Genomic DNA, 12872 nt, shown 5'->3' on the forward strand with positions numbered 1-12872 from the left:
TATCCCTCGTAAGACTGCTTTCATTGTGTCCTATAGATTCCGATATGTTGTACTGTCATTGTCATTAAATTGTAGGAACTGTCTGATTTCTTCTTTAATTTCCTCTGTGTCCCATTGGTTATTCAGAAATGTGTTGTTCACGTGTTTATGAAATTCTTGCGGTTTCTTTTGCTATTGATCTCCAATTTCATTGCACTATGGTCTGATAATATACAGGGGATAAATTCAGTTCCTTTGCCCTTACTTTAACATGTTCTATGAGCGAGTATGTGGTCTATTTTTGGAAAACGACCTGTGTGCAGCTGAAAAGTATTTGTATTCTCATTTTGTGGGATAGAACACTCTGTAAACATTTAAGTTCATTTGTTTTGTCCAATTGATCTATCTATTTATGACAGTGGGTTATTGAGGTCCCCCACTACTATTGTATTAGTGCTTATTTGATATTTCATGTCTGTTAGTATTTGTTTTATATAGTTGGGCACACTAGTGTTTGGTGCATATGTATTTCTGATTATCATCTCTTCCTCTTGGATTGTTCCCTTTCCAAGGATGTAGTGTCCTTCTTTGTCTCTCTTAATCAGTGTTTGTTTGAAATCCACTTGATCTGCAAAGAGGATAGCTATTCCTGCTTTTCTTTTTTGGGTTCCCGTCACATGGAGTATTGTTTTCCACCCTTTAACTTTGTCTTTGAGGTTTTTTTTTTTTAATTAAGTGTGTTTCTTGTATGCAGCATATTGTTGAATCTTGCTTCTTGACCCGTTCTGCCAGTCTATTTCTTTCAATTGGTGAATTGATACCATTAACATTGGTGGTTATAACTGATACTGACTTATGGTTGCCATGAGTTTTTCTTTTTGTTGGATTCTCCCCCTTTGCGTTTAGTTTCTTGTCATGCTTCCTGGGGTTGTGATCCTTGTTGTCTTTTCCTAGGATATTGTTCAAAGTTTTCTGGAATGCTGGTTTGGTATTCCTTAAGTTCCTAAGGTGCTCTTTATCATGAAAGTACCTTATTTCTCCATCAATTTTGAAAGATAATTTTGCAGGGTACAGCAGTCTAGGTTGGAGGCTGTTTTCCTTTAAGGCTTGAAATGTGTCACTCCAAGCTCTTCTTGCCTTGAGGGTTTGCATTGAGAAGTCTGCTGTGATTCTGATGGGCTTTCCTTTATATGTCATTTGTTTCTTTTTCTCTAACTGGGTGTAGAATTTTGTTCTTCTGTTGAGTTTCTGGAATCTTAACTGTTGTATGCCTAGGCATGGATTTTTTTTGATCAAGGCTAGTTGGAGTCCTATATGCCTCATTTATCTGTATGTCAAGTTCTTTCCCCCTGCTTGGGGAGTTTTCTTCCATCACTTCTGTGAACATTTTTTTTAAGTCATCTGTACTCTCCCCTGTTTCTTCATTGACTCCGATCTGTCTTATGTTACTCTTCTTTGCATCATCTAGCAGCTTCTGGATTGATTTCTTGTGGCCCCTTACCATTTTTAAAAAATTTTTCTTTTCCTAGTCATTAATTGCAATCTTATCTTCTGTATGTGAAATTCTACCCTCACATTGGCTCATTCTGCTGTGTAAACTTTCAGTGGAGTTTTTTAATCTCTTGGAAATCTGTTTGCATCTGTTTTATGGATTCCATTTGTTTCCTATGTTCGGATTCCATCATGTTCCTCAGCTCCTCTATTTTTTTTTTTAATCAAACTTGGGTCCTTGCACTTGCGCAGCATGCGGCAAAACCACTGAGCTAAATGCCTGGCCCTTAAATTTTTTTTTGCTTTTGTACCAGGGATCAAACTCTGGTCCTTGCGCTTGCATAGCAGGCAGCGAAACCACTGAGCTGAATCGCCAGCCCCTAGATCCTCTACTTTTTTATCTGTGTCCTCTCTAGATTTATTCATTATGTCTTGCACTGTGGGCACAATCTCTGCAGTTATCTGAGAAATTATTTCTGATTTCATTTTTTCCAGATCCTCTTTTGTTCCCAGTTCAGGGAGTCCAGGTAGTTGAGTATCAGAGTGTTCCGTGTCATTTCTCTTTGGGGGTGCTTTAGGTGATCTGGAAATCTAGCTTTTGAGAGTTGTTTACATGTCTTCTCATTTCAACTGGGCTCGGGGTGATGGGAGGGATGTGTGCTGCTGGGGGCTGTGGGGCTCACCTCCTGGGCGCTGGGGGCGGTGGTAAGGCACCTTGGCACTGGGCCAGGTGGTACAGCCTCCGGTGTCCAGTTTTATTTCAGGACTTGATTGTCCCTGGGTTTTCCCTTGGATAACTTGAATGTGCTTAAAGCATTGGCAGTTATCACAGCCATAATTTTAGCATTTTTTGTCAGCCCTTCTCCTTCCTGATGGTTGAAAACAGACAATACTGTGTCTAGATATTGGGTTATAGTTTTTGGGGGCCCATCTATAAACTTATCAGGATCTTTTGAAAATACTGAATTTCTCTGGGGCACTAGCACCTGGTGGAATCAGGTGGAAATACCTGAAAGACAGGTGAGCATCTGAGGACATCATCAGTGTTACCAATTTCTTCCTTTGGTGGCCTGTTTAAATACCATGGTTCTTAAGCTTCTACAGAGATGAAAAGCTATAAAAGTCCTAACATCAGGGAATTTACACAACTTTTGTTGCCTTTTGAAAAATAGTATAGAGCTTAATGGTGAGGTTACCTGGATTTGCAGAATGTTTCCCATAGTGCATTGGCACACTGACTCTTCAGAGAGAAAGGTTTAGTACCTTTCCCCCAGGGGCTTCGTTAAAAACTCCCAAAAGATCAGGCTCAGAGCGGGGTGGCTCCTTTAGCCACTTAAGAAACAGTAAACTCCTAAGAGATCTGAGTGGAGCCCCCTGGGGCCTCCCCTTAGCCACTTGAGAAAAGCTTATGAGATCAGGTGGAGCGCACCGCCCCCCCCATCTGTTACATTTATCCCAATAAAAAAAATTTTGGTACTTTGTTTAAGGCAGTATAGATAGAAACGTCTTTTTAGCATTTTAAGCGAATTAAACAAAAACTTTAAACTTCTAAGTATAAGGATAGCTTTGCTTTGCATATAACATGGGCTTCAGTTGACCATTATTAGCTTTCCCTTTGTTCTGTTCAGGCCCTCTGGCTGTTTTTCTAAATTATCTGAATTTCTATTAAAAGAAACAAGGAGGGGATCTAATCTGAGTCAGAAGCATCTCACGGAGGAGGCTCATATGTTTCCTAAAAGCAGATGCTTAGCTCTTATCTGTAAGGGTGAGATTTCCTTGTGTCTATGAGGTCAGCTGAAAAAAAGAAAATGGCAAACAAACATGGTGGAACCACATGACCAACCCACACCACCAATCAAAATTGCTGATGAACGTGGCTGATCTATGTGAATTAGTCACATGTTGAATCAAAATGGATGCCAAACATGGCAGAAAGGTCTACTGTGATGAAACAAGGCCCTGAAACAGCAAGTCAGTAAGGAAACTCTAAGGATAGGCCATCTAGGGGAAAAGCACAGATAATGAAACAGGAAACTGTTAGAACCCCAGACAGATCAATCTTAATTCAAAGGTAGGAGCAAAAAGCAGCTTGTAATTCTGGCAGCTCAGAGAGTGACTCCCATCAGTTTTGAGAGCCCCAAATAGAAGTTTGCTCTTCTTTATGTACCTTTTTTTTTTTTTTACTTCTGCAAAGCTTAGTTCCATTGGAGTTTCCCTGGGAATATAGCAAGCAGGATTTATACAAAGCAGAGCAGTGAAGGGGGAGGCAAAGAGTTCTGGCAGGACTTTCTGAGTCTGTTATGCTTCTTTGGTGACAGATGACAGATATTGTAATGGCTACTCAGGTACATTCTACATAGAGCATAGTTACCTAGTTAACTCATAGTTGCCTAATCACACAGTTAACCCATACTTGCCCAATGCTATGCTGAGGGGTAGTCTTCTTTCTCAGTGAGACTTTGAGCTCAAGCAGGCTCCCAAAAGAGTGAGAAAGCTGAATGCTGGAAAATACTGTGGATACAAAGTATACTCAATTCTAGGCTATACACATGGAACCTGAATGATCCATTCTGTGACTGGTTAATAACAGGCTGTCTGGCAACTCTTTATTAAGTTATACCCACAGTGAGTGATTGAAAATGAGATAGAAACAAAAGAAAAAGGGAGATAAACTTGAGGTGAACATTTGGACCTTTTATTGCCTGGGAAAAATACAGAGACCAAGCACATCCCCTCCTCTATCCCATATGGTGGGATGCACTAGGGAACTGTTCCTACAGCCATAAGAAAGCTTCTTGAATTTCCTAGCTTCCATTCATTTTTACCACCATCTAGTTCCTTGCCTCTCCTCCATAACCAAAAAAGGATTTGAGCCCTCCTACAGATGAAAGCCCATCCTGGGAGACAAAGAACAAGAAGGGAATTGGCGCTTTCCTATGGGAGAGAGAGAGGTTAAAAAAACCCCAAAACTAAAACTAAACCAGTTCTTGTCTTTTCAAGTGTTATTTTATAAAATGAGAATTAATGGAACTATTATATCCTATTTATGAAATAAACAACATATTATCTAACCTTCTAAGGATTTAGAACATATGAACATATAAATACTTGTTTTAAACAATTTTGCAACTACTTATACTCCTGTATTCCAATTCTTTTTTTGTTTTGAAGCAAAACATTTATTGGTACATTTTAGATATACATAATGATGACACTCGTCATAGGGAATTTGCACCTGTGCATGATACATCTTGCCTCTTCTTTTTTTTTCCCATTTTGCCCCTTGACCCCCTCCTCTCCTTATATATAAAAGCTCTGTTTCTGTTTTTTCCTATTTTCACTTTTTTTCTTGTCCTTTCCTGCCTTTCCCCCTCACCCCCCCTTGTTCCCCTCTGAACTATGAAAACCTATTCATGAAATAAACGTCATATTATCTAGTCTTCTAAGGATGTAGAACATATGAACATATACATACTTGTTTCACAAGAATTTTGCAACTACTTACACTCCTTTTTCCAATTCTTGAGAGTTTTAAAGTCTTTGAATTGTTTTACTAAGACAATTTTATAGAATGGTACAGTATAATAAATTATATCTCAGAAAGTAAATTTAGAACTGACAACTTCTTACAGACTTCCTTTTATAATTAAAAAACTGAATAAAACATGTGGGAAAATTTTTAATATGATATAGTATTGTTGAAAATGAACATACACAGAGATGATGGATGCAACAATTCTTTTCAGGTTAGAAATGACAGGACTTGCCAGTTGCTTTCATTCCTGGTGATTGAACTCATGACCTTATGCTTGCGAGGCAGGCACATTGCCACTGAGCTAATTCCCCAGCCATGCCAGTTGTTTTCATATGGTAAATTAAGGTTTAGGATGAAGTGTTCAATTTAAATAATTTGAATAGATAGGATGAACTTCCTAAAACTATTGCCTTCCTGCTAGATGAAGTCATCAAATAAAATTAAACATTTAGTGATTTTTAACATTTTATTTCAGGGTATATTTGAAAGATGATAGCAATTTTGGGGCAGATTGATAGGGTAGGTATTAATTTATCTCATATTTTTGAAGCACAGGGTCAATCAGCTACACAGAATATGAATTACACAAAAGCTTCGAATTTCACAACAGATACTGTATACTTCATGGTGTAATTAATTGTTAGACAAAGATAACTACAAATGATGAAGGTAAGGCATGCAGTTATGATATGGTTGAGAGAAATGTTAACTTGTAAATCAGTGTGACATAATTTAGTAAAAAAGCATTTAAGGCAAATTTGTAAAAAAATTTTTTTGGGGGGGGGTACCAGGGATCAAACTTGGGTCCTTGCACTTGGGAGGCAGATGGCAGAATCACTGAGCTAAATCCCTGGCCCTGGTGGGGGATGTGGTACTGGGGCTCGAACTCAGGACCTTATGCTTGCGAGGCAGTTGACGGAACCACTGAGCTAAAATCCCCGGCTCCTAATTTGTAAAATTTTTAATGGGTGTTACTAAAAATAAGAGATAATAGTAAGTTCGAAGAAGACTTATAAATATTGTTCAGCTTGGGGGCCAGGGATTTAGCTCAGTGTCACTGTGCCTGCCTCAAAAGAGCAGGGTCCTGAGCTCAATCCCCAGTACCCCCCTCAAAAAAAATATTGTTCAGCTTGATAATATATGTGAAAATGCTCTAGAGTACAAAATATTTCACTTCAAAATAGTGTAACATCTCTTACATTGATAAACTATATTTTAAATTTTCTGTTTATTTTTGTTTCTCAAATTTTTCAATACCTGAAAGTCTGTTGTAAAAATATACTAAATGAAGCCGTTATCATTAATTATTACACAAAAGATATCATAACAGTACATTTTGCTTTGAAAATAGGAAAGTGAATTTTTCCTTAAACTTGGTGCATTGTATTCTTGTGGAGGAGTTACTGGAATTAATAATAACAAACTTAGAAATAAGAACCAAGATATATTATGTAAAGATACAAATTCCTAATAATGAATGTCAGCATATTTTATACCTAAAATGTATCAATAAAATTAATGAATTGAAAAAAATATCAAACTTAGGATTTATAAAGTAAAAGTGAAGATTTGTAATAAAAAGTGATATAAGTGCCAGGGATTTAGCTCAGTGGTTTTGCCACCTGCCTGACAAGCTCAAGGACCTGAGTTTGATAAAAAAAAAAAAAAAAAAGTGATATAAGTGAAAATATTGAAATTATTTATACCTAATACATATAATGTATAATATATTAAATATTAGATTGATATATAGAAAAATATGAAATTATTTATACCTAATATTAAGGTACATTATATCGGGCCTTTTTTCTTGTATATGTAATAATAACTTTTACTTTCAGTGAGTTTTTTATCCAAAGAACAGCTTTTAAAAATGACCAATAACATTCTACTTAATATTTTGGTCAAAGTGTTTAATGGTCATTTATTTGAAATGATTATCTCCTTACTCAGGCTATCTTTTAATGGTACTCTGTGGCATTTATCCCAATCTCATAATAATGTAGATAGGTTTATCTTTCCAAGAATTTCAGTAATTGTTTTGTCATTTTGAATCTGTTAGTAATCTATGAAGAATATGATTCATTATGTGTGGAAATCTTTCATAAATTCATATTCATCACATTTTTATTATTTCTAAGGATTCCAGAAACCAACCTAATTTTAGTTTTTTACTTTGTAGCAAATGAAAATCTTTAAAGAATATATGGCCCTTACCACACATAGAGATAGTTCCCTTTGAATATGTGTTTCATGGGTAACTAATAATTGGTTATATTGCACTGCAGTAGAAACTAAAAAAGCTCTAAAGGAAATAAATATAGTTCTTGGAGTGGCAATTTAGCTCAGTGGCACTGTGCCTGCATCACAAGCACAAGGTCCTGAGTTCAGTCCCCGGTAAAAAAAATAAAATTGTGTGTGTGTGTGTGTGTATGTATGTAGTCATGCCCTTCATGATTGGGGGTGGGGGGCTTCCTTTGGTAAAATACCCAGAAAATCATTCCAAGAAAATTTAGTTCTACATTTATGCCAGGAACAGATACTAAGTATCAGTTATTTTTCCAGCCCTTATTTTGAGAACTGGGGAATAATCATTGAACCAAAGGCAGAAATGCTACCTTCATGGAGCATAGTCTAGTGAAAGAAACAGATAAACAAAAAAACCAAGGTTAGTAAAATGTACAACATGTTGGATAATGACAGGTGACATGGAGGAAAATAGAGAAAGGGAATAGGGAGTGTTGTTAGGCCACTGAGGCTTCAAGTAGAGTGGTCAGCAAAGGGTTATCAGAATTAGATGTTTGAATACCTAAAGAAGATGAGGGACATATTTGTTAGGATATCCATGGAAAGAAGATTCCAAAGTAAGCAAGTTCGTAAACCTTTATGTAGGAGCATGCCTAGCATGTTTGAAGAACAGCAAGGAAGCAAAGTAGGGCCCAAGAAGAATAAAGGAGATGGAGGGAGGCTATTATAATAATCCTGATAAGAGATTATAGTAACTCACAGTATTGTGGTAGCAGTAGAGGTGGCAAGAAATCAGAATTTGATGGCAGTTGAACATTGCTAGTGGCTATGTCCAGGACGGTGATGGAGAACCTTTTAGAGCTTTCAGTGATACAAAACACCCTAAGTGGCACACGTGCTATAGGTTCACCACCACTGGTCCAGCAAGTCCCCCAAAGAGAAGATGGGGACCTCACTGTGCCTCATACACAGGGTAGGTTATGGGTTCACTGACTTCAGTGACTTCTGCCACAGTAAAAGGATTTTCAAAACATTTTAGTGAGCAGCATAAGGAGGTTTATTAGAAAGAGATATACACTCAAGAGGGGGCCGTAATGTGAGCTTTCAGTTGAAGCACAGTATGGTCTGGAATTTGGGTTTTTTGTTTTTTGGGATTTTTTTTGGTACCAGGGATCGAGCTTGGGACCTTATGCTTCTGAGGCAGGCGCCAGAACCACTGAGCTAAATCCGGCCCGAATTTGGGTTTTATTGTGGCCTTGGGAGTATCCTCAAAATGGATGATCTAGGATATGTATTTGTACTTTCATACCATCCATTTGGTGGGGTAGGTTATAATGTAGAGCATTTGCATGTGTTTTAAATTTAAAAGTATACTGTCCACTTAAAAGTGCTCCTTCCTTGACGATGGAGATTTGTGGGAGGAAAAGCACAAGCCAATGGTACAGGTGCTAAACAAGGACCTCAAAGGGGCTGGGGATTTAGCTCAGTGGTTCCGCCACCTGCCTCGCAAGTGCAAGATCCCGAATTTGATCCCCAGCACCCCCCCCAAAAAAAACAAGGTCTTCAATTTATAAGCTTATTTTATCTTTAAGATACTTTAGGAATTTGAGGGGAAGTGAGTTTTCTGCAGGGCAAAACGGCATTGTAGCTTTGAGCAATTTTTATGTGCCAAAACCCAAATTTAAAATTACAAATTTTTTTGTCTCCTTTCTACTTATCTTTATTTCTTCTATTCTACCTCAAATATAAGCTGTGAAAGACAGGGAAATTAGGATTTTAATATATGTTTATTCAGCTTGTGGGAAGTTGGAACAACTGCAGGAGGAGTGAGATGTAGGGAAAAAGATTGGAGCTGTGCTTTTGCATGTACTTGCGATAACTGTTAGTAATTAATTGACAATTAGCAATCAAGCAGCTGAACATAACATTTTGTGGCATTTGGGAGAAAGATTGGCGGAAGAAATCACTATAAGAAAGCTTCATGTATTGGTAAACCATGCTGGAAAGTAGGAAAAAGAAAAAATTAGGGAAAAAAAGTCTTCAAGGAGGAAGATAAGTTTTAAGTTGGACCTTTGATTAGTTTAAAGCAAAGACAAGAGAATTCTAGTTAGGAAATTGTCCTAGAATCTTAGGATATTTAGAAATAAATCTGAATTTTTTTTACCTTTTTCTCTCTAAAAACTCTTCAGAGTATGTCATAGAGTATTATCAAACAGTTCCACACCAAATATTTGTTGATTCATAAATGAGAGAGAGTATCTACTTATCTAGCCCAAATGGCATTGAATTTATGAGAGAGTGTCTCATTACCTAGCTTAGGCTGGCCTTAAACTTTTTTTGTTGTTAAATTCTTTTATTGGTACATTGTGGGTATACAACACAATTACATTTCTCACTGGGAATTGTACCTTTACATAATGCATCTTGGTTCTTATTTTTTTTCCATTCCTAGCCCTCCCTTCACCCCCTCCACCCTTCCCTATTTACAAAGACTTTGTTTCCATTTTTTCCATTTCTCATCATTTTTCCTTTTCCCTGCCCCTCCCACTACCCCTACCCCTTTGGACCTTTTCTTCCTATTTTGCATTATCGATTATTCATTCTAATCATTGGTACATTTTAGGTATACAATATAATGACATTCATCATTGGAAATTTGCACCTTTACATAGTCTCTCTTGGTTCTTATTTTTCGCCCTTGCCCAGCCCTCCCTTCAACCCCTCCAGTCCTTCCTATTTACAAAGATTTTGTTCCTATTTTTCCATTTTCTCATATTAATCCCATTCCCTTCTATCCTTTCCCCTAGCCCTTCCACTTCCTTCCCCTTTGCCCCTTTTCTTCCTATTTCACATTACCTATTATACATTTAGTCCTTATTTACACTTTCAGTTTCTCACACCAGAGAAACTATTCGGTATTTACACATGTGTGGCCTATTTATTTCACTTAAGAATATTGCCTCAATGTGCATCCACTTAGCTATAAATGTCTCTAATTTCTCATTTTTTATGGCTGAGTAGTACTCCATTTTATTAAAAAAACCACATTTTCTTTATCCAGTCTCTAGTTGATGGCCATTTGGGCTGTTTTCAAGTTTTAGCTGTCACACACTGTGCTGCTATGAACATGGGGGCACATATATCATTGTGGTATGATTCTTTTGTTGGGGAAGATCCCCAGCAGTGGAATAGCAGGGTCAAATGGGACTTCCAGTCCTAGTTCTTTGAGGTATCTCCATACTGATTTCCACAGTGGTTGCACCAGTCTACACTCCCACCAGCAGTGGAGCAGGGTTCCTCTTTCCCCACAGCCCCGCCCGCATTTGTTATTGGTTGATTTCAAGATAGCAGCCATTGTTTCTGGAGTGAGGTGGAATCTCAGCATTGTTTTCATTTGCATCTCTCAAATGACCAGTGATGTTGAACATTTTTTCATATATTTATTTGCTATTTCTACTTCTTTGAGAAATGTCTGTTCATTTTGAATGCCCATTTTTGGATTGGGTCTTTAAATTTGGGAGGTCTGATCTTTTTAAGTTCTTTATAGATTCCAGATAGTAGACCTTTGTCTCAGGAAAAGCAGGTGAAGATTTGTTCCCACATTGTGGGTTGTCTCTTCACACTGCTGGTGGTTTCTCTTGCTGTGCAGAAGCTTTTTAGTAAAAAGAGATCCCACTTGTTGATTGTTTGTGCTAGTTCACGGGCAACTGAGGTTTTGTTCATAAAATCTTTTCCTACGCCGATGTCTTCAAGAGTTCTACCTAGCCTCTGTTCCAACTGGTTCAGAGTTTCTATTTTAATATTTAGATCTTTAATCCATTTTGATTTTAGTTTAGTGCATGGCAAGAGATATAGGTCTAGTTTTAATCTTTTGGCCTTAAACTTTTGATCCTCCTGACTCAGCCTCTCTTGCTAGGATTATAAACATGTACCACCACTCCTGGATTTCCAGGGTTATTTAACCAGCATTTAGTTGTGGAAATTTAGGGATTTTTTCTAAGACTTTCATTTTCTTGTTTTTTCTTTATGGCGGTAAATTCTGCATGAGAGTTACCATTTATAATCATGCATTTCAGTGTCATTAGGTGCATCCCGAAACTTAGTTTTGTGTGTGAAAATGTTCTCCCTTCTCATTATACTAGCATTGTTGTTTATGAGCAAAGTTAGAACTGATTGTGCTCTAAGAGCACTGAACATTCTACAAGTCTTGAATCCTCATTTGAAAGATTGGGCCAAGCAGAAAAACAAAAAAATGAAAATTATTGTCTCATTTTTAAAGCATATTTTTCTTATCTCTTGAAAACTGACTTTACATTTATGTGAGTGTAATTTTTTAATTGTTTTGGTCACTACTTAAAATACTTTTAACATGTCTTATTAAACCTTAAAGCCAGGCACAGGGGCATGTGTCTGTATTTTCAGGTCCTGGGGTAACTGAAACAGAAAATTTCTTGAGCCCAGAAGTTCAAGACCAGTATGGGCAACATAACCAAGACTCTCAAAAGGGAGGGAGAGAAGGAAAGGAGGGAGAGAGAGCTGGAGGGAGGGAGGAAAGTGGAGAGTGAAGGAAATCCTTGAAGTTGGGGTACATTTATTAGGAAACTAAAGAACTTTAAAAAAAATTAAACAAGTATTCTTTGCTTCATAATTTATTTGCCTAATTTTTGTAAATTATACTTTTAATTAGTTTTGCATTTTTGTAAATTACCTGGAAAGTGTGACATGTGTGTCTTTTGTGAATTATGAAGATAGGAAATTCTGTTAATTGCAGTATTGCTTTTTTTAGGGGACAAAGAAGGAAGAGATTGAAGGTGAAGAGGAAGTGTCTGATTTAATTCAGCCTGCAGAAGTGTTTGCTCCCAAAAGCCTGGTGTTGGTATCCAGATTAGATTATCCAGAAGTTTTTAGGGTAAAGAACTCACAGTTATCGTTATTAAATTATTGTGTAAATCTGTTTTGAATGAACAATGACAGGTTCTTTGGATTGAAAATATCATTAAATTGGCTTAGTGATTGATAAAATTAGCTTAGCTTGAACAGGAGAAATAAATTCATGTTGGGTGAAAGGAATACCTGAATAAGTTAATGTCACTCTTTACCCTCTAAGGATGTAGTGCTTATCCTTAAATCAGTCCCATATTAGTTAAACCCAGAAATTATAAATCCTAAAGAAATAATTTGATTACGTGTAGCACATTTAAAATTCATTAGTAATTACAACTTTGTATATGTTTATTCAACTTATGAGGAGTTAGATTGAAGTAAATGGGATTACTTAAGATTTAAGACAATCTTGATCATACTGTTGCCAACATATCTTTAAAATATTGTTTACTTACAGATTTTTTCCTTTTTAGATGAGAATTTTCAAATTTAAGAAAAAATTTATTAGTAATTTATGAAAAACTTCTGGAAGGTGAAATAATATAGTCTAGAAAAATAAACAGTATCAAGTTTTCGGTGACAGTGGGTAACTTAATGATTACTAGTTTTTCAGTCACAATCATAAAGATTGAATTTTATCTTCTGTTTACCATGTGCCTTCTGCTGTACTATTTTCTCTATTTTGCTACCTTATGCTTTAATTCACATAAGTTAAATTTTCTAATGAGTAAGTGTT

General features: G+C 36.7%; 1 protein-coding gene across 12 annotated transcripts in view; it reads left to right on the forward strand.

Moving 5' to 3' along the window:
• Sbf2 (SET binding factor 2) overlaps positions 1 to 12872 on the forward strand; it is a 450794-nt gene that overhangs the window by 182487 nt on the left and 255435 nt on the right. For 11 of the 12 annotated variants that reach the window (XM_087211305.1, XM_013074593.3, XM_013074594.3 and 8 more), the window contains one exon: positions 12039 to 12161. In XM_087211305.1, the coding sequence (XP_087067431.1) occupies positions 12039 to 12161 (123 nt within the window). Of the gene's footprint in view, positions 1 to 5585; positions 5675 to 12038; positions 12162 to 12872 lie in introns of those variants that run through there. The other variant, XM_087211310.1, reaches the window with a different exon arrangement.

Source organism: Heterocephalus glaber, unplaced genomic scaffold (genome assembly GCF_053883595.1).
Source record: "Heterocephalus glaber isolate CG9 unplaced genomic scaffold, H.glaber_assembly_v1.0 deba00001428, whole genome shotgun sequence".
Classification (NCBI taxonomy): Eukaryota; Metazoa; Chordata; class Mammalia; order Rodentia; family Bathyergidae; genus Heterocephalus; species Heterocephalus glaber.